We start from the raw sequence: 22,120 nt of genomic DNA on the forward strand, positions 1-22,120 counted from the left end.
TTCAGACATCAGTATTTAATTTATAATTCATAACATTTGCATCACTTTAAAGATGTTCTCATGAATACCTTTTTTTAAGTGGGACAAAAAAGTGCAATTATTACCCCAATTATTTTTACATTCACCACTTTGTATACTACACTATTGCACACGACCAAATGTTTAAAAAAATTATACAAATAAATGACAAAGTGACTGACTGAGACTTACAGGCTTTTTTCTGACCAATGTCCTGGTAAAACCGCCTCTAACATACATCCATACTTACATCCATACATACAGATCATTACATTGAGTAGTGAGAGGAAGATAATGATGGAAGAAATATCCATACGCTGTCAGTCACCAACAGACAGCCCAGCAGAGGTTCTCACAGCAGGGCTGATTGGTTCAAATCACATTGAGGTAAATTAAGAGGATGTGATAGAGTTTAACTTGTCCAATGATGGGATTCAGAGAATGTGACTTTCCAAATGCTGGAGGACCATGTAAAGGCCGTATGGATCATCACATTAGCAGTGACTTGAGCACATGGGATGTTACAGCAGGCAGGTAGTCTCTTTCCATAGCAAAGCAAAATCCATGACACATTAGAATGGTGAGAATACTGTGCAATTCAACCACTTGAACCTTGGTCTTTAGTGCTGTGTTTCAGTGCAGTCGACATTTGATTCTGACAGATTTTAGTGTTATTTTACAAACTGCAGTGAATTTCAAACAACTTTGTTTAGGGATTTTTTCTTTCTTTTTTATCTGCAATATAGTATCTTAGACAGCTGTCACAGTCATCACGGGCACAGTGAGAATAGTTATACTAAGTACTGCTTTTGAATACAAGTTTTAAAAAAGAAGCCTTTGTACAACGCAGACAAGGCTCAGAGATTACAAATATATTGTTTCATCACTGTTAAAATCAGTGCTTGAAATAATACCCACGAGATAAGGTAACATAAATATTGTGGTTCTAAGGGTGATACAACTGGGTGATCATATGTCATGTTGGTTTATTGTTTACTGGTAGCCCTTAAAACACTGTTCCCAAAGTACCCTTGAATGAAGAATCTATATCCCTTTTCAGACCTGTGGGATTGATCTTTTCAATACATAAGCTTTTTTTTCTTGTATTATGTTAAGTGCATGATCTATTTACAGCCGTGGTGCTTTGATTGGCTACTGTTGGGAAGTAAGGGTTGGGATTGGCTATTGCAAAGGCCAGCAGTGGCCATGATTGGCTACAGTAGGATCTTTTGACTTGTTGGAAGATATTATATAGTTGATAACATACAGCCAGGTAATCTTAAACTTTGTGTTTGCAGGTGTTTGTATAAGTGCATGCTTGTACTGAGTGTTTGTGTTTGTAAATGTGTGACTGTGTTTATATTATGAATGTGAAAACACTTTTAATCATACAAGTACATGGTTATGGTGAAATAGGGGGAGGCTTGGGTTGAGGTTAGAGTGCAGGGGCAGATCAGGGGCAGATCAGGGGCAGAGAGGAGAGGTCGGGAGGGTTTGGGACAGGGGTCATAGTTCATGGGCAGTGTGTGTACAGTACTGATGCAGTGTAGAGGTTAGAGAGGAGGTTATTTGATGATCTGAGGGCAGTCACTCCAGGCCTTGGCCTTGCGCTTGGCCAGAGCTAACCAGGCCGGCTCAGTGGACACCTGGGGAGAGTCAGTGGACGGGAAGCGCTTGGTCACCTCCTTCACTGCAGGGGGCGATGGTGTGGAGTCTGCAATCTCAACTGTAACACAAGACCCAGAGAGAGGGTTATAATGCATGCTGAGGACACCATAAAAGTGTATAACCCAGTTTGATAACAGATTTGTTTGATTATGATGATCCAGATGTAATAGAATCATGTTTCATATGTGAGATATCCTAACTGTCTGATCTGATCTTGGGAAAGTGTGATGACAAACAGTTGTGAATATGAAAGCTCTTACCTGTGACTGTGCTGGGCAGAGTGTTGGCTTTCTTCAGGTGGTCCCGGCGCTCAAAGCAGCCCAGGAGGGTGTCTGGTCTCTTGGCCTCCTCCGGTGTCTGTGATTTGGGAGGGCTGGTGTTTCCACTCCCCTTAGCTTCTGAAGGACTAACCAACACACACTGTGAAACACATGTACCTTTTAGCGGACTGTCCCAGTCTCTCCTACTGCCCTGAATGCATTTCTCTCTCTGCATAAGCATAATCATAATGGTATGAAGGTAAGGACAGTAATGTGTGTTAAAGTGCAGTATCATACGCTGTCTTTGTCCTTGGCCTGTTTCTCAGGCAGTTTGGCCTCTCTATTGCTGCGGCGCTCGTCTCGGCTCTGCTGGTGCTCTTTGAAGCCCTTTTGTTTCTGCAGCGCCAGAGTGATCCACGGAGGCCCCGCCTCCTTGTCCTGGACCCGTACGCTGTCTAACGAGTGCCTGCTCTGCAGCGATGGCTTCCCCTCTGTAAGTAGTGAGTTGAGACAACCATCATACTTGACATCATACACACAAAATCACTCAAGTAATTAAAATGCAGGTGTGACATCCCTACTCGCTTAAAAAAAAGCAATCCATAAAATCTCTGTCATGGAGATTGGAGCACTAGCAGTACATGCGCTTCCCAAGATGACACTAACCTTTCCTGATGAGCTCCGTTTTCCTGTCAGCCTTCTCCCTCCAGGGCATACTGATGGAGGGGAAGAAGGACCTCTTCTCCTTGGGCTCCTCCTCCCTCTGACCCCCCTGGCCCTGTCCCTGGCCGTTCCTGTGGAGCTGGGCCACGGCTGAGGTTTCTTCCATCCTCTCATCTCGCTCCTCATGGCCAGCTGAATCAGCCCCCACCCTCGTCCTCTGGACCACTGCATCGCTTGAACCCCCTCTGCCCACCTTGGGGAGTGGAGAGGGGGGAGGGGTAGCAGGTTTAGGGGATGTGCTCGGTCTTTGGTAGAGTGAGGGTTTGGAAGGCCTCTCCACCTCGCTGTGCATGGAAGGGGTGGGAGACTTGCCTGCTTTGGCCCGGGGCTTTGGAAGAGATACAACCATATGTCCAGGCTTTACCCCGGGTATGCTCTCTCTGAATGGAGACGCAGGGCTGGATCTATCAGAGAAAACTGAGGTGTCAGAGTCAGGGTCAATGGGGGTCAGAGGTGAGGGAACACCGTTGAAGCTGTCACCGGCGCTGTACCTCTTCTTCCTCTTGTCAGTCAACTGATCACTGTGGAAGCGGAGGGAGTAGTTGGTCCTCCTCAGCTTGATCCCAAACGGAGAGGGCTGGCCCTGCTCCCTCCCTTCCTCCCGGCCGTCAGAGTCCTCTGATTCTCCTCCCAGGCTCACAGCGTCTGTCACTGACCCCTCAGGTCTGGGGGACCACTGGGAAGACCTGGGGACTATGAACGATGGGAGGTCTTTGGCAAACATGCACTCCCCTTTTCCGTCTGCGATCCGGACGGTCTTACCACCCCTGCTCTGGGCTTTGCTGCCTGGGGCTGGTGAGGCTGCAGAGGGAACAGAGGTGCTGGAGGAGTTGTTGGAGAGAGCAGAGGCTGGGCATCCTCCTTCCTTCTCTTCCGGATTTAACACCTCAGAGTTCCTGCTGGAGTCGGCAAACTTCTTCCTGGCCGGAGTGATGGAGAACTTGGCGCTGGCGGACATGGTCTTCCTGAGGTTGGTATGGGGGAACGGACTCTGGTCCTCACTGCTGGGTCGGCTTTGGCTATGGGGGTCTGGGTATTCCTCATACTTCCCCTCCTCTGCCCCCTTAAATATCTTGCAGCGTATACTGGCCCACTCTGCAAGAATGGCTGCACTGGACTGGTCTGTGGACTCACTGAGGGATTTGGTTTTTCCAGACTTATGTACTGGTGGGGTCTTGCTCTTGGTTGGTGGTGGGGTTCCCATGGCAGCTTTCTTTTCATCTGCCAGACCCAGGAGAGACTTACAAGCGATTTCGTTGATATGGTCCAGGTTGACAGCAGTCCCACATAGCTGGGCACCTGTCACCAGGATGGCTGTGTGGCGGACATACTGAGAGGACAGGAGGGTGGGGGAGTCAGCTCCTCCAAGCGATGAGGCCTTGGCTCCCTCTCTGTGTTCAGTCACAGCGCTCCCCTGCTGACTGGAGGCCGGTATAACAGGCGTTAGGTTGACCTTCTGGAACAGGATCTGCTTCTCCCCAGAGGACCCTTTGACGGTGAACGGCCTCTGTCTCTTCTCCATCTCTCTCCAGCGCACCTCCTCTGCCCTCCTCTTCCTCTCAGGGTCAGAGCTGCTCACAGCCACTTCTGCACACAGCCTCTTCTCCTCCTCCTCCTCCTCCTCCTCATTTTTCTTCCTCTCCTCCTCTGCAAGCAGTTTTCTCTTTTTCTTCACCTGCTTTGTCATTCTCTCCTCCTCTTCTGCCTCTTTTAGTTTATTTTCCTCATCTACACGAAGACGCTCTGCCTCCAGTTCACACTGCTTCCTCTCCTCTTCTTCTTTCCTACTCCTTTCCTCTTCCTCTTTCTCCTCTTCCTCCAGTGTCCTCTCCTTCTCCTCTCGTTGCATAAGCTCCAAATCCTCTCTCATCCTTCTTTCTTCTTCTTTCTCTATCCTCTCCTCTTCTTCTTTCATCCTCCTCTCCATCTCCTCTCTCTGCCTCCTTTCCTCTTCTTCTTTCATCCTCCTCTCCATCTCCTCTCTCTGCCTCCTCTCCTCTTCTTCTTTCATCCTCCTCTCCATCTCCTCTCTCTGCCTCCTCTCCTCTTTTTCTTTCATCCTCCTCTCCATCTCCTCTCTCTGCCTCCTCTCCTCTTCTTCTTTCATCCTCCTCTCCATCTCCTCTCTCTGCCTCCTCTCCTCTTCTTCTTTCATCCTCCTCTCCTTTTCTTCTTTCATCCTCCTCTCCATCTCCTCTCTCTGCCTCCTCTCCTCTTCTTCTTTCATCCTCCTCTCCATCTCCTCTCTCTGCCTCCTCTCCTCTTCTTCTTTCATCCTCCTCTCCATCTCCTCTCTCTGCCTCCTCTCCTCTTCTTCTTTCATCCTCCTCTCCATATCCTCTCTCTGCCTCCTTTCCTCCTCCTTTTTAAGTATACGTCCCTCCTCTTGTTCGCAACATCGCTCCTCCTCTAACTCACACAGCCGCCACTCCTCTGCTTTCTTCTTCCTATCTTCCTCTTCCTCTCTGTGCCTCTGTTCCGCCAGTTCTCTCTTTCTCCTGGACTCCCATCTCTCCTCCTCCTGCAGTTTCTGCTTCTTGGTTTTCTCTGGGGGTGTCTCCTCCTCAGCGTTCCTGTGTTGGCTGTCTGCTGCATCTTTCTCCTCCTGCTGTATGCCAGGGATATCCACCTCTTGCAGATCCTGGAAAAAATTATGTATTTTGATTTCTATTGGTGAGCTTTATCTCACTATATTCAGTCTACATGACAATTCTATGTATGCACATTCAAACCAAAGAAAGACCACCAACTGTAAGGACCATGACCCCCTCTCACCTGTGTATACCGGTGGTGCTTGCGAGAGATCCTCTGGTTTTTGGGTTTGACAGACAGCTTATGCTTGGCAGCGGTGTTGTCCAGCCGAGGGACAGACTGTGAGACTTCATCCAGGTCGATGGACTCAATGGTGCCGATGGCTGGAAGAACTTGTTTGGACCTGGAAGATTTCACTGGAGTGCTGGGGGCTTCAGCCTGGGGAGCTCCATGGCTCTCACCGGCCTCATTTTCATTCTCTTCCTATATTTCCAACAAAAATTATTTGAGTTAATACGGTATCATTATAAGCTAACAGTGAACCAAACATTATGCAATTAATGATCTGCTATTACCTTTGGCTCTGTGTCCACTGGCTCAGCCTCCACTTGGGCTAAGACCCTCAGAGGGCTATTGAGCACCTCCTCTTCATCCGAGCTGCCCTCGTCTCCCTCGCTCTTCCTCAGAGAGGGGTGCTTCTGGCCAAACTTGATATTCTGTGCTATCTGCCGCTGCATTTTCCACACACACACACACACACACACACACACACACACACACACACACACACACACACACACACACACACACACACACACACACACACACACACACACACACACACACACACACACACACACACACACACACACACACACACACACACACACACACACACAGTTAACATTGAAGACAGCAGTAACGTTAAAGTGTCTGTTATCTGGGAGCAACAGTTGACTTTCGAGTACATGGTAATTAGAGTCATCAACCAAGACTGTGAACATACATCTGAATGTGTGTTTAAGGCCCACCTGCAAGTTCCTGACTTTATCGGAGACGTTTTCCTGGGACATGGTTTGTTCTGGGCTGAGCTCCTGTAATGCTTCTTCTGGGATAAACACACTGTCGTGAGAGAGGGCTTGAGACCCAATGGGGTTCAGCTCCCTGCAAAGACATAACGGGAGCTACAGTTATAGCATGCTATTACAGTCAGTCACTCATTCATTCCTGACAAGATGTAGTATCCCTGAGCAAATTCATTTGCACAAACAGAAACCATTTCACACACTCTAAACTCCACCAATTAAAATCTAAAAGTCAGTCAAGCAGTTTATAGATCACATTTCAACTGAACTGCACCCCTTTCTCACCAGACTGAGATTTAGTCGAATCTGCCGACTCGAAAATAGATAACATTGCATGCCAAACAAGAAGCCACATGATAATATATATGGGATCCACGTTGGGTCTTAGCGGAAATAGTATTAGAGGCTTTCTCTGTGGTCTGGGTGTGGCTTACTGGAAGGGATTAAAGACAATGTGCTCAAGTCCATGCAGTCTAAGTTATTGATAAGACCTGTGTTCAGAGCTTGTTTCATTTTGAGGTGGGGACCTGTACAAGCAATAGGGGGAAAACGGCAATGTAGAGCAACTCAACTGCATTGCATGTCCTCATGACAACATTATGAACAGTGTATAAATGCAACCTGGACTACTGGAGTATTGCTCATAATATCAAACAGAATGCACGGATGTCCTGTTTACCTCAGATGTTGATTGGTCTCCTCATCATCTGAGATGACTCCGTTAGACACTTCCCCTGTGGAGAAGCTAGCCTTCAGCTCTGCTGTATTGAAGTCCTGCTTTGCTGCCTTCTTCTTCCTCTTCCCAAACAGGCGTCTGAACGACTGGAATTTGCCCTGTTGTCGCCTCTCTGCAGGCAGAAAGAGAAATGATAACCAAAGCTACACACTATCACCTTATCGCTCTTTATTATCACATCTGTGGTGGACTGTATAATTACATCTAAATGAGTGGCCCGTAGTGTGAGTGTGTGTGAATCTACACAAAATAACTCCACAGCAGATCAGGTGAAGAGAAAACCTTGGATCGGTTGATAATACTTACCTTGAATAACAGAATGTGCTAAATAAAGTAGGAATAGTCATAAGGACAAGGAGGAAAACCAACATTCGAATCATAAAAAGGCGGAATCATTCTGACCTGACTGGACCATTGGAAGTCATTCAGGAAATCACTCACTCATTGAACGACTGTCTCTCTTTCTCATATGCAAACATACATTTGTTTCACTTGAACAGATACTCAAGGCTACACAGATACTCTTATCCAAAGCAATTTTAGACAGTTCAATACTGTTCATGTTATCTACACACCATGGTGTGCTGTGGACCTTTGAGGCTCCGGGTAGTCTAATTCCACATAGATGTGATTTATCACTGACGTTTGCACATGCTCCTTCATCACATAAATACTCTTCTATCGTGGCTTGTGCCAAATTGATTCATAAATTGTCCCCAAGGAGAGTTATTATACCAACTTCACTATACCAACAGCTGGGTCGTTTGGAGTAGAGTATTCACCACCACAATTACTCATTACAAATCAACCTTGAAAATCCCAGCTATGTAATCGCATAACCAGAGGTTTACTACAAACACAGAAACAATGGCGGTGAAGCTCATCATGACTGCCTGCTTATCATGACTGTCCTGTCTCTTGTGACCTTGTCAGATGGTGTTTCATCTGAGCAGCAACTTAGCTGACCAACAGATCTCTTATTAAAGTGTAGGGAGCTCCTAATGTCAACAGTAAGGTTATTATATTTTTGTGTTTTTATTTCCATTCGTTTTTTTCCAAATCAGTTTAGTTTCAGTGAGTTTTCAGACCTAATTTTCTAGTTTTTATTTAGTTTAACTTCATTTTTATATTATTTAGTTTCAGTTTTAGGTTTAGTGTTAGGGACAGAAAGGACTCATGGGAGCCTAGGAGGCATTTGGGTTATATTGTTTTTTGTTTGTTTTTGGGTTGTTATTTTATGCAACTGCACATAAGGTCAAAGACAGAAGAGAAAGCCAGACATCTCACTGACACATTTTTATCTGGTCGGGCAGGTATGGCGACTAGGGAGAGGACACAATGTAGACCAGAGCCAGCTGTTCCCTCTCTCCTGTGAGCATGTCAGATATTATGGAGGAACTGTGTGTCATGCCCTGATCTGTTTCAACTGTCCTTGTGATTGTCTCCACCCCCTCCAGGTGTCGCCTGTGTTTCCTGTCTCTCTGTGCCAGTTCATCTTGTATGTTAGTCAAGTCAAACAGCATGTTTTTCCCATACTCCTTTTGCTCTTCTCTTTTTGATAGTCGTCCTGGTTTTTACCCCTGCCTGACTCTGAACTGGTTTTGACCCTTTTGCCTGTCCATGACCATTCTCTTGCCTTACCCTATTGGATTAATTAATATTCTAAGACTCCAACCATCTGCCTCTTGTGTCTGCATCTGGGTCTCGCTTTGTGTCATGATAGTACGAACTGGCCATGACAGACCCAGCAGACTTGGACCAGCTCCGCCTAGCTGTCTCCCTGCAGGGAGCCTCCATTGGGAGACATCAGGAGTTGCTATAGGGCCTTTTGGAAGGGCTCAGTTCCTTGATGGAACACCACGACCATGGGTTAAAGGCTATTATGGAGCAAACCAGGGAGTTAGCTCAGAGACTGTCTGCCATTCATTTTTTCCCCTTTCTGTGGTGAGTTTGTACAGCCTATCCCGACTCCCCGTCAATCCTGCTTACCACCTCCAGAGCGATATTCGGGAAATCCTGGTACCTGCCGGGGTTTTCGTTCTCAGTGCTCGCTTATTTTTTGAGCTACAGCCATCTTCGTTTTCTTCAGACCAATCGAAGATAGCGTATATAATTATGCTAATGTCGGGATCTGTCATTTGGAGGAATTCATGGCAGAGGTGAGAAGTTTTTGAGTCTCCGGTATCCGGGTGAAAGGCCAGCAAACTGCTTGACTTACGTCAAAACTCCCGTAGTGTGGCAGACCAAGCGGTGGATTTTCGAACGTTGGCCACCGAGAGTGCCTGGAATCTGGAGTCTCTTTTCAATACTTTTCTGCACAGATTATCTGAGGAGGTAAGGGATGAGTTAGCTGCTCGGGAACTGCCGGTGGACCTCGCCTCTCTTATCACCTTAACCATTAAAATTGATGGACGCCTAAGGGAACTCAAGAGTGAGAGGAGGTCTGGTCTCTGGCACACTCGTGCACCTGATATGACGTGTTCACCTTTTGAATCTGGAAGTTTACGAAGGCAGCTTTTCCGAGAGGAGTCGAGGTCACCCGAGCTCTCTCGTGAATCTACGACAGGTGAGTTCGATACTCCTGACTGGGAGTTCCCTAATTCCCATCACCTGCACACTCCTTTTTGCTCTTGTGCTGTGGGGAGACCAATCTAAGTCTCTCTGGGTGCTCATTGACTCTGGGGCTGATGAATGACTTATGGATGCCACGATAGCTTCGGAGCTTGGTATTCCGACTCAGCCTCTCTCTGTGCCCATGGTTGCTAGGGCACTGGACGGTCCGCTCTATAGGGCAAGTCACCCATAATAGTGTGCCCTTTCAATTACGGGTTTCTGGTAACCACAGTGAGACAATACAGTTCCTCCTCATTGCATCTCCCATGTTCCGGTTGTTTTAGGATGATCCTGGCTCCAAAAGCACAATCCTGTGATTGACTGGACCACAAGATCCATCCTGGGTTGGAGGACATTTTGCCATTGTCACTGCCTTCAAGCAGCACAGCCTTCCCCTAGTCGTCTTCCTCAGGAGGTTAACAAGACGGTGGATGTCTCTGTTATCCCCACGGAATACCATGACCTCCTGGAAGTGTTTAGCAAGGCACGTGCTACTTCCCTTCCCCCGCACCGTCCTTATGATTGTGCCATTGATCTTCTCCCAGGCACTACACCACCTCGGGGTTGGTTGTACTCTCTGTCCGAACCAGAGACCATTGCTATGGAGGAGTACATAGTCTCTGGCCACTGGGGCCATCCGTCCTTCTACATCTCCTGCTGGCGCAGGGTTTTTCTTTGTAGAGAAGAAAGACAAGACCCTGCGCCCGTGCATTGACTACCGGGGGCTTAATGATATCACTGTCAAAATCGTTACCCCCTACCGCTCCTCTTGTCAGCGTTTGAACATCTTCAGGGGGCTACCATGTTTTCCAAGTTGGACCTTCGGAATGCCTACCAACTGGTTCGAATATGCGAGGGGGATGAGTGGAAAGACAGCCTTCAACACAGCCAGTGGACACTGAGTACCAGATCATGCCATTTGGACTCACCAATGCCCCCACTGTCTTCCAGGCTTTGGTCAACGATGTGCTTCTGGACATGCTAAACTGGTTTGTGTTTGTCTACCTGGACGACATCCTGTTTTTTTCCCGATCTGCCCAAGAACATGTACTCCATGTCAGGTCCTTCAGCGTATCCTGGAAAACCAATTGTTCGTGAAAGCCGAGAAGTGTGAGTTCCACCTCTCTTCTATCCCCTTTCTGGGATATGTCATTGCTGAGGGCAATGTTCAGATGGATCCTGGAAAGGTGAAAGCAGTGGTGGATTGGCCTCAACCAACGTCCAGGGTGCAGCTGCAAAGGTTTCTTGGTTTTGCAAACTTCTACCGCCATTTCATTCGTGATTACAGCACCCTGGCGGGCCACCCTATCGGCACTCACCTCCCCCAAGGTACCGTTCAAATGGTCTCCAGCTGTCGACAAAGCCTTTGTGGAACTGAAGCATCGGTTCACAACAGCACCCATCCTCATCCATCCGGACCCCTCGCATCAATTTGTGTTGGAAGTGGATGCTTCGGATGTTGGAGTGGGGTCCATCCTGTCCCAGCGATCTGTCCAGGACCAGAAGCTTCATCCCTGTGCCTTCCTGTCCCATCGTCTCAATCTTGTTGAGAGGAACTACGATGATGGCAACCGAGAACTCCTGGCTGTGAAGATGGCGTTGGAGGAGTGGAGGCACTGGCTGGTAGGAGCAGAACAGCCATTCCTGGTCTGTACCAACCATAAAAACTTGGAATATCTCCGTTCAGCCAAGTGCCTTAACTCAAGGCAGGTCCGGTGGGCCCTCCTGTTAACCAGATTCAACTTGACCATTTCCTACCGTCCTGGGTCTAAAAATATGAAGGCTGATGCTCTCTCCCGCCTATACAGTTCCTCTGCCAGACCCTCGACTTCCAAAACCATTCTCCCTACCTCATGCCTTGCTGCCACTGTGGATTGGAGTATTGAGAAACTGGTTTGCGAGGCGCAACGCTCCCAACCTGGACCTGAAGGGGGCTCGGCTAACCTGCTGTTTGTCCCTAACCCATTCCGGTCCCGGGTCCTGGAATGGGCTCATTGCTCCAGGCTGACCTGTCACCCAGGGTCCCGTCGTACACTAGCCTTCCTTCGACAACGTTTCTGCCCAGCTTATGGTGCAGCATGTCTTCTGGATCCATGGACTCCCGGTAGACATGGTCTCCGATTGCGGTCCACCTCTGTCGACGTACCTGGAGAAGAGCCAGGGTGGCTATTCTCAAGACCAACTCCAGGTATCGTTGTCAAGAGGACCGTCGCCGAACCCCAGCTCCCCGCTACCACAACGGGCAGAGGGTATGGCTTTCCACTCGGGATCTGCCCCTTCGTGTAGAGTCCTGCAAGCGGTCTCCACAGTTCATTGGTCCTTTTTCCATCTCCAGAGTCCTGAGTTCCACTGCTGTCCGTCTTGTGTCTAGGATTAAGCCGGTGTCTCACTGTCATTTGTCTGCTGTCTCTAGGCCCATCCTTCCCCCCGGGTTATCGGTGGCCAACTGGCGTATACGATGAGACACTACCTGAAGGTTCGACCATGGGGCAGGGGTTTCCAGTACCTGGTTGACTAGGAGGGTTATGGCCTGGAGGAGAGGTGCTCATTGCCGATTTCCACCGACGTCGGCCAGGTATGCGCCGAGGTAGGGGGGGTGGGGGGTACTGTCACACCCTGATCTGTTTCTCCTATCTTTGTGATTGTCTCCACCCCCTCCAGGTGTCGCTTATACTCCCCCGTGTATTTATCACTGTGTTTCCTGTCTCTCTGTGCCAGTTCATCTTGTATGTTAGTCAAGTCAACCAGCATGTTTTTCCCGTTCTCTTTTTGATAGTCGTCCTGGTTTTGACCTCTGCCTGACTCTGGACTCTGAACTGGTTTTGACCCTTTTGCCTGTCCCTGACCATTCTCTTGCCTTACCTTATTGGATTAATAAATATTGTAAGACCCCAACCATCTGCCTCCTGTGTCTGCATCTGGGTCTCGCCTTGTGTCATGATATCATGAGCTCATGCGGGAAAGCATGCTCACGCGAGAGAGGGAACGCCCACTTACACAGACGGAACCTTAAAAAACATTTAAATGGTAAATGGCCTGAGTAAACTATCTTATTTATCCACCATCTTTGATAAGGTGATGGGTCATGTCATAGGTTAGGTTAGCCCTTCTCATGACGCCAATGCTATATTGGAGTAATTCCACATCCCATTTGATTAGCTCGGTGATTTTGTCAAGTGTGAAACGCTCTATCTAGAAACAATTGATCCTGGATTGCTATACGGTTTTGGAAACCCTGAACGCTCAACTTAATTATAATCCAAAATAACTTTACACTTGCTGTTTTACCACAGATTTTTTTTTTTGTGTAACACAGTTTTGAATTGACAGGTTTTTTTGATCCCTTCCGAGTTTCCATTAGCTCAGGAAGTGCAACACAAAACACCTCTGTGGGAATCTGTGTTAAAACGGTGCACAGTAAGTGTATCTTTGTATTTGTAAAATTATTTTGGTGATATGAAAAAAATTCTGAGTTTTCTAAAACTGCATTGCACACAGTGATTAACGGTTAATCAGAGTGTCACGACTGTTGTACACATTGGCCCTGCTGTGGTCAGTTCAAATGAAAACCATATGGCTGTGTAGCTTAAGTTGGGTTCTCAAGGGCTAAGGTTAGGTTCAAATCTTTAAGTCATTATCTGTGACTTGGATTTAAAAGGAATAGTGCGCCAATATGGTGGAAGGATTTTTTAAAACTTAAGTAGTACATGTAAGAAGAATCAAGTTAACTAACTAGACATTTTTCCGTGATAGCTAATGATAGTGATGCACACGCTAGGACTATTTAAAACACGGCTATATACTAGCAGCATTTACACTCCAGATTCAGTAGCTTGAAACCCCATTAGATTTTTGCCCAAAGTTGAGAAAAAAACTCAAACTGAACATAATTCGTTAGGGTTATTATTTTAGTTTGTTTTGGAGTCAAAGATAATATTGTCAGTATAATTTTAGTTTATTTTCGTTTACTTTTCATGATTTGTTTTCGTTTACTATAATAACCTTGGTTCACAGAGCATTTCAGAGCTGCCATGTTATAGAATGCTAGCACTCCAGGGAGCCCACAAACAAAACAAACCAATATATCTACAGAATCCCCTGTAATAATATAGAGTGAAGCTCTACCACACAGGAAATTATATTAAGATGAATTTCCTGTTTATCTGAGTATAAAATGCGGTTCCCTGAGTAAAGAAGTTTATCTCTGGAAATGACAATGACAATGTGCACAAGGACACATCAGTGTCCATATAGTTTCTATTCTCCACAAATTAATTGGAAAACCACACTCAGAGATATTAACCTTATATTGCACAAATATTACTGCTATTTTAGTTACAGCTCTTATGAAGGAAGCTTGCTGTTAGTTTATCTACAAGGTGGTTGCTTACTGCTACTATAGCATAATGATTACATTACAAGAGCAAAATATAATTTTGTTAGTATTGGCTATGTGATTTATTGACCAATAACCAGGTGTGAAATATTGTATCAGTAAATTACTGTCAAAAACATAAATCATAGCTACCTGCTACACAACCCTGGCCGATGCAACCCCCTTCACTAGCAGACACTGACAGGGCATGATTTCAGTTGGTAGTGATTGAGTCTTAACAACCAAGCAGTTTCCATGCCACAGAGCTGAACTGAAGATAAGAGGACCTTTGCTTCCTATCTTTATTTCCTCATTATCTTTCCTTGCCAGTCAGTTATACACTCCCAGTCATATAAGATACACATTTCCGTGTCTAAAATAAAATGTCTGACAGTTGTCTCTCAGGGATCTCCTGACTGCTCTGGAAATGGGGAAATCAGTGTAGATATGCTATCCATAGATATTATATTGTTACTGTATCTCAAGAGTGGAAGGAGCAGTGCTTGACTTGGGCAGGAGCTCACTGGCGCTGAGTACACCTCAAATGTTCTACTGCTTGACCTCCTGTTCCTCTTATAGAATAGTAGCTCAAAAGTATTGTCGCGCTCCTGCACCTAAATATAAGCAGTACCGGTACCCAAAATGAGTACCGGCCCCTATTTCCATCCAAGTCAAGAACTGGGAAGGAGATTATCACTTCTCCCACTAAAATGCTTTTCTATCCTCACTGAGTGTCCTAGTTGAAAACTATTTCACATGCCAAGGTAAATTAAGAAAATTTAATCAAATGTTATTTTACACTAGACTAGTGCATACCGGTAATCACATATCTTTGCCTGCCAGTACGAGAGGTGTGTTTAGAAACGTGTGCAATACATGTACAGTGCATTCGGAAAGTATTCAGACCCCTTGACTTTTTCCACATTTTGTTACGTTACAGCCTTACTCTAAAATTGTTTCCTACCCCCCCATCAATCTACACACAATAAATGTATAACAAACATTTTTTATGACATTTACATAAGTATTCAGACACTTTACTCAGGACTTTGTTGTAGCACCTTTGGCAGCGATTACAGCCTTGAGTCTTACACATCCAAGTATATCGGGCCAAATTATGAAAGACAAGAATTGTACTTCTGAATTCTGTAAAGTCGGTATGGAAGAGGTGAAAAAATAATTGTTGTCTATCAGCAATGACAAGCCACCGGGGTCTGACAATCTAGATGGAACATTACTGAGGATAATAGCAGACAATATTGCCACATCTTCAATTTATGCCTACTTGAAAGTGTGTGCCCTCAGGCCTCATTCTGCTACCCAAGAATAGTAAAGCCTCCTTTACCGGCTCAAATAGCCGACCAATCAGCCTGTTACCGACCCTTAGTAAACTTCTGGAAAAAATTGTGTTTTACTAGATACAATGCTATTTTACAGTAAACAAACTGACAACAGACTTTCAGCATGCTTATTGGGAAGCACACTCAACAAGAACAGCACTTACACAAATGACTGATGATTGGCTGAGAGAAATTGATAATAAAATGATTGTGGGGTCTGTCTTGTTAGACTTCAGTGCAGCTTTTGACATTATTGATCATAGTCTGCTGCTGGAAAAACGTATGTGTTATAGCTTTACACCCTCTGCTACAATGTGGATAAAGAGTTACTTGTCTAACAGAACACATAGGGTGTTCTTTAATAGAAGCCTTTCAAACATAATCCAGGTAGAATAAGGAATTCCCCAGGGTAGCTGTTTAGGCCCCTTGCCTTTTTCAATTTTTACTAACGACATACCACTGACTTTGAGTAAAGCCAGTGTCTATCTATGTGGATGACTCAACACTATACTCGTCAGCTACTACAGCGACTGAAATGACTGCAACACTCAACAAAGATCTGCAGTTAGTTTCAGAGTGGGTGGCAGGGAACAAGTTAGCCCTAAATATTTCTAAAACTAAAAGCATTGTATTTGGGACAAAACATTCACTTAATCTCAACAAAACTTGTAATAAATAATGTGGAAATTTATCAAGTTGAGATGACTAAACTGCTTGGAGTAAATCTAGATTTTTAACTGTCATGGTCAAAACATATTAATACAGTAGTAGCTAAGATGGGGAGAAGTGTGTCCATAATAAAGTGATGCTCTGCCTTCTTAACAACGCTATCAACAAGGCAGGTCCCACAGGCCCTAGTTTTGTCGCACCTTGACTACTGTTCGGTCGTGTGGTCAGGTGCCACAAAAAAGGACTTAGGAAAATTGCAATTGGCTCAGAACAGGGCAGCACGGCTGGCGCTTAGATGTACACAGAGAGCTAATGTTAATAATATGCATGTCAATCTCTCCTGGCTCAAAGTGGAGGAGAGATTGACTTCAACACTACTTGTATTTATGAGAGGTATTGACATGTTGAATGCACCGAGCTGTCTGTCTAAACTACTGGCACACAGTTCGGACACCCATGCATACACCACAAGACATGCAACCAGAGTAGAGGTCGACTGATTAATCAGAATGGCCGATTAATTAGGGCCGATTTCAAGTTTTCATAACAATCGGAAATCGGTATTTTTGGGCGCCGATTTAACCATTTTTTAAAATATTTTATTTTATTATTATTGATTTTTTACCTTTATTTAACTAGGCAAGTGGGTTAAGAACACATTATTATTTTCAATGATGGCCTAGGAACGGTGGGTTAACTGCCTTGTTCAAGGGCAGAACGGCAGATTTTCACCTTGTCAGCTTGGGAGACCCAATCTTGCAACCTTACAGTTAACTAGTCCAATGCAATAACGACTTGCCTCTCTCTCGTTGCACTCCACAAGGAGACTGCCTGCTATGCGAATGCAGTAAGCAAAGGTAAATTGCTAGCTAGCATTAAACTTATCTTATAAAAAACAATCAATCATAATCACTAGTTTACTACACATGGTTGATGATATTACTAGATATTATCTAGCGTGTCCTGCGTTGCATATAATCTGACTGAGCATACAAGTTTACAAGTATCTAAGTATCTGACTGAGCGGTGGTAGGCAGAAGCAGGCGTGTAAACATTCATTCAAACAGCACTTTCGGGCATTTTGCCAGCAGCTCTTCGTTGTGCGTCAATCATTGCGCTGTTTATGACTTCAAGCCTATCAACTCCCGAGATGAGGGTGGTGTAACCGAAGTGAAATGGGTAGCTAGTTAGCGCGCGCTAATAGCGTTTCAAACTTCACTCGCTCTGAGCCTTGGGGTGGTTGTTTCCCTTGCTCTGCATGGGTAACGCTGCTTCGAGGGTGGCTGTTGTCGTTGTGTTGCTGGTTCGAGCCCAGGGAGGAGCGAGGAGAGGGACGGAAGCTATACTGTTACACTGGCAATACTAAAGTGCCTATAAGAACATCCAATAGTCAAAGGTTAATGAAATACAAATGGTATAGAGGGAAATAGTCCTATAATTCCTATAATAACTACAACCTAAAACTTCTTACCTGGGAATATTGAAGACTCATGTTAAAAGGAACCACCAGCTTTCATATGTTCTCATGTTCTGAGCAAGGAACTGAAACGTTAGCTTTCTTACATAGCACATATTGCACTTTTACTTTCTTCTCCAACACTTTTGTTTTTGCATTATTTAAACCAAATTTAACGTGTTTCATTATTTATTTGAGGCTAAATTGATTTTATTGATGTATTATATTTAATTTAAAATAAGTGTTCACCCAGTATTGTTGTAATTGTCATTATTACAAATAAATAAATGTAAAACATTTCTGATTAAATCGGTATCGGCTTTTTTGTTCCTCCAATAATCGGTATCGGCATTGAAAAATCACACCAGAGGTCTCTTCACAGTCTAGAACAGACTATGGGAGGCACACAGTACTACATAGAGCCATGACAACATGGAACTCTATTCCACATCAAGTAACTGATGCAAGCAGTAAAGTTATATTAAAAAAACACATTATCAAACAGCGGGGACTATGAAGCAACACATACATAGACACAGACAAATCATTCACACACACACGGTAACATACACACACATGGATTTAATACTGTAGATATGTGGTAGTGGTGGAGTAGGGGCCTGAGGGCACACAGTGTGCTGTGAAATCTGTGAATGTATTGCAATGTTTTTTAAATTGTATAAACTTCCTTAATTTTGCTGGACCCCAGGAAGAGTAGCTGCTGTCATGGGGATCCATAATAAATATAATAAATACAAAGTATTACGCTAAAAGCTTGGCACACCTGTATTTGGGGAGTTTTTCCCATTCTTCTCTGCGGATCCTCTCAAGCTCTGTCAAGTTGGACAAGGAGTGTCACTTCACAGCTATTTTCAGGTCTCTCCAGAGATGTTCGATTGGGTCCAAGTCAGGGCTCTGGCTGAGCCACTCAAGAACATTTAGAGACTTGTCCCGAAGCCAATCCTGCACTGTCTTGGCTGTGTGCTTAGGGTCGTTGTCCTGTTGGAAGGTGAACGTTCACCCCAGTCTGAAGTCCTGAGTGCTCTGGAGCAGGTTTTCATCAAGGATCTCTCTGTACTTTGCTCTGTTCATCTTTCCTTCGATCCTGACTAGTCTCCCAGTCCCTGCGGCTGAAAACATTCCCACAGCATGATGCTGCCATCACCATGCTTCACCGTAGGGATGGTGCCAGGTTTCCTCCAGATGTGAATCTTGGCATTCAGGCCAAAGAGTTCAATCTTGGTTTCATCAGACCAGAACATCTTGTTTCTCATGGTCTGAGAGTCTTTAGGTTCCTTTTGGCAAACTCCAAGTGGGCTGTCATGTGCCTTTTACTGAGGAGTGGCTTCTGTCTGGCCACTCTACCATAAAGGCCTGATTGGTGGAGTGCTACAGAGATGGTTCTCCCATTTCCACAGAGGAACTCTGGAGCTCTTTCAGAGTGACCATCGGATCTTGGTCACCTCCCTGACCAAGGCCTTTCCCCCAATTGCTCAGTTTGGCCGGGCAGCCAGCTCTAGGAAGGGACTTGGTAGTTCCAGACTTCTTCCATTTAAGAGTGATGGAGGCCATTGTGTTCTTGGGGACCTTCAATGCTGCAGAAATGTTTTGTCACCAGATCTGTGCCTCACCACAATCCTGTCTCAGAGCTCTACAGACAATTCCTTCAACCTCATGGTTTGGTTTTTGCTCTGACATGCACTGTCAACTGTGGAACCTTATATAGACAGGTGTGTGCCTTTCCAAATCATGTCTAATCAATTGAATTTACCACAGGTGGACTCCAATTAATTTGTAGAAACATCTCAAGGATGATCAATGGAAATGCACCTGAGCTCAATTTTGAGCCTCACAGCAAAGGGTCTGAATAGTTATGTAAATAAGGTATATTTTTAAAATGTTTTAATACATTTGCAAAAACGTCAAAAAACTGTTTTTGCTTTGTCATTATGGGGTATTGTGTGTAAATTGAGAATTTTTTAATTTTCAAAATTCATTTTAGAATAAGGCTGTTACGTAACATAATGTGGAAAAATTCAAGGGGTCTGAATACTTTCCGAATGCACTGTATGTGCTCTAGGTCAGTGTTTTCCAGGATTACTTTATATGTTTATATGAGTATCTGTATGATCAGATGTGTGTAATGTATCTATGTCAGTGTTTGTGTGTGTCTGAATGTTAGTGGGAGATCCTGTGGATGAACTGAAGTGGGAGAGGTTACCAGGCTACTCTGCACCACTGTGAAGACAAATGCTTTCTGGTTTCTCTGGGTATCCCTTTCAGGGCTATAAGTAGCAACCAGTGTGTGATTTCACTCTGTGTGTGTTGCTGCACAGGGGCATTGTGGAAAATTATACAGTAAACTAATTTCTACTCTCTGGTCACAAGCACAATCTCTCTGAGCTGTGTGAGTTTGAGTCAGTAGTGTTAAAAAGTTGCATCTGAATCCATCTATCCTTCATGATTAAAATACTATACTGTAGGTCGACTAACTCCTGACCATGTAAATCATATTAAGTGTTCAATAGCCATCAATCCCCTCTACCAAGACCTCAGCTAAATCATAATCTGTACTCATCCAAACTACCATATCATCTGTGGTAGAATTCAATCATGTAATCAGTGTTACCTAATCATTTATTAACAATGGTGCAATTTAGAGAAACAAAGGCTTCAACAGAACAGTGTACCGGCAGTTTACCAAAAGGTTGTCAACAGTGTGCCAGTCTGTTGACCCAGACTGCTGACTGAGCCAACCCTGAGAGACTATTGGGTTCAGCCTCTGTGTCTTAGTGTGTTATTGAGCAAACTGATGAGCTGCTCCAGCCTATCTCTCTCTGTCTGTCAGACTGTTTCTCCCTCTGGGGAAGTACTGAGTGTTGTACTGTGGATGAGGTCCTATTTTTCCCAGCATTAGGGCCTGTCCTGCACTGCTTCTGCTCTGTTTCGCTGGCCGGCCAATACTGCACTCACTGCTCCTGGCGTGGTCACACACTCATGCATAGGGCGGCAGATAGCCTAGTGGTTAGAGCGTTGGTGTCACTCCCTGACCTTAGAGATCTTTATTTATTCTCTATGTTTGCTTAGGTCAGGGTGTGACTCGGGTGGGAGGATCTATGTTTTCTATTTCTTTGTTGTTTTTGCCTAGTGTGGTTCCCAATCAGAGGCAGATGTCTATCGTTGTCTCTGATTGGGTATCATTTTTAAGTTGTCATTTTCCGTTTGGGTTTTGTGGGTGTTGTTTTCTGTTTTGTATCTGTGCCTGACGGAACTGTTCACTTTCGTATTTGTATTTGTTATTTTTGTTTGAGTGATTATTGACAATAAAGATCATGAACACTTTCCACGCTGCGCCTTGGTCTCCTTCTTCAACCCACGAGAGTCGTTACAGAACACCCCACCAAAAAAGGACCAAGCAGCGGGAGAAAAGGGAGTGGAGGACATCCTGGACCTGGGAGGAGGTAATGGCAGGGGACAAGACCCTGCCAAGGAAGCAGGCGGAGGCAGTGAAATAGGAATGACGAAGATATGAGGAGTCAAGGCAATGACGGAAGCACGAGAGGCAGCCCCAAAACATTTTTTGGGGGGGGACACGGGGAGATTGGCGGAGGTAGGGTTTAGACCTGAGCCAACTCCCAGTGCTTACCGTGGGGAGCGTGTGACTGGTCAGGCACCGTGTTATGCAGTGATGCGCACGGTGTCTCCAGTACACATTCATAGCCTGGTGCGCTCTGTTCCAGCTCCCCGCAGTTGCCGTGCTAGAGTGGGCATTCAGCCAGGACGGATTGTGCAGCTCAGCGCTCCTGGCCTCCGGTGCGTCTCTTTGGTCCAGGATATCCTGCGCCAGCTCTACGCATGATATCCCCAGTTCGCCAGCACAGACCAGTGCGGCCTGTTCCAGCTCCCCGCACTTGCCATGCTACAGGGGGGATTCAGCCAGGACGCGTTGTGCCAGCTCTGCGCTCCAGACCTCCAGTGCGCCTCCACGGCCCAGCATATCCTGCGCAGGCTCTACGCACTATGCCTCCAGTGCGCCTTCATAGCCCAGTATCCCTCAACATAACCAAGACTAAGGAGAGGATTGTGGACAACAGGAAAAGGAGCACCGAGCACGCCCCCATTCTCATCGACAGGGCTGTAATGGAGCAGGTTGAGAGCTTCAAGCTCCTTGGTGTCCACATAAACAACAAACTAGAATGGTCCAAACACACCAAGACAGTCATGAAGAGGGCACAACAAAGCCTATTCCCCCTCAGGAAACTAAAAAGATTTGGCATGGGTCCTGAGATCCTCAAAAGGTTCTACAGCTGCAACATCGAGAGCATCCTGACCGGTTGCGTCACTGCCTAGTACGGCAATTGCTCGGCCTCCGACCGCAAGGCACTTCAGAGGGTAGTGCGTATGGCCCAGTACATCACTGGGGCAAAGCTGCCTGCCATTCAGGACCTCTACACCAGGCGGTGTCAGAGGAAGGCCCGACAGAGATGGCCGCCTCGCTTCGCGTTCCTAGGAAACTATGCAGTATTTTGTTTTTTTACGTGTTATTTCTTACATTGGTACCCCTAAGGGGTACATTGGTACCCCTTAGGGTTCATTTACATACAGTCGGGAGGAACTACTGAATATTAGAGCAACGTCAACTCAC

At 45.6% G+C, this 22,120-nt stretch overlaps 1 protein-coding gene across 2 annotated transcripts in view; it reads right to left on the reverse strand.

The window, feature by feature from the left end:
- Positions 1-22,120, reverse strand: part of LOC109903007 (cancer-related regulator of actin dynamics homolog) — a 41,611-nt gene continuing 19,491 nt past the window's right edge. The window contains exons 1-9 of one of the 2 annotated variants that reach the window (XM_031785805.1): positions 14,164-14,267; positions 6,966-7,134; positions 6,233-6,365; positions 5,777-5,932; positions 5,445-5,684; positions 2,613-5,310; positions 2,244-2,437; positions 1,947-2,106; positions 1-1,744 (exon numbers count right to left, since the gene is read on the reverse strand). In XM_031785805.1, coding sequence (XP_031641665.1) covers positions 1,584-1,744; positions 1,947-2,106; positions 2,244-2,437; positions 2,613-5,310; positions 5,445-5,684; positions 5,777-5,932; positions 6,233-6,274 — 3,651 coding nt within the window. In that variant the 5' untranslated portion in view covers positions 6,275-6,365; positions 6,966-7,134; positions 14,164-14,267 and the 3' untranslated portion in view covers positions 1-1,583. Of the gene's footprint in view, positions 1,745-1,946; positions 2,107-2,243; positions 2,438-2,612; positions 5,311-5,444; positions 5,685-5,776; positions 5,933-6,232; positions 6,366-6,965; positions 7,135-14,163; positions 14,268-22,120 lie in introns of those variants that run through there. The other variant, XM_031785804.1, reaches the window with a different exon arrangement.

This window comes from Oncorhynchus kisutch, linkage group LG13 (genome assembly GCF_002021735.2).
Source record: "Oncorhynchus kisutch isolate 150728-3 linkage group LG13, Okis_V2, whole genome shotgun sequence".
NCBI lineage: Eukaryota > Metazoa > Chordata > Actinopteri > Salmoniformes > Salmonidae > Oncorhynchus > Oncorhynchus kisutch.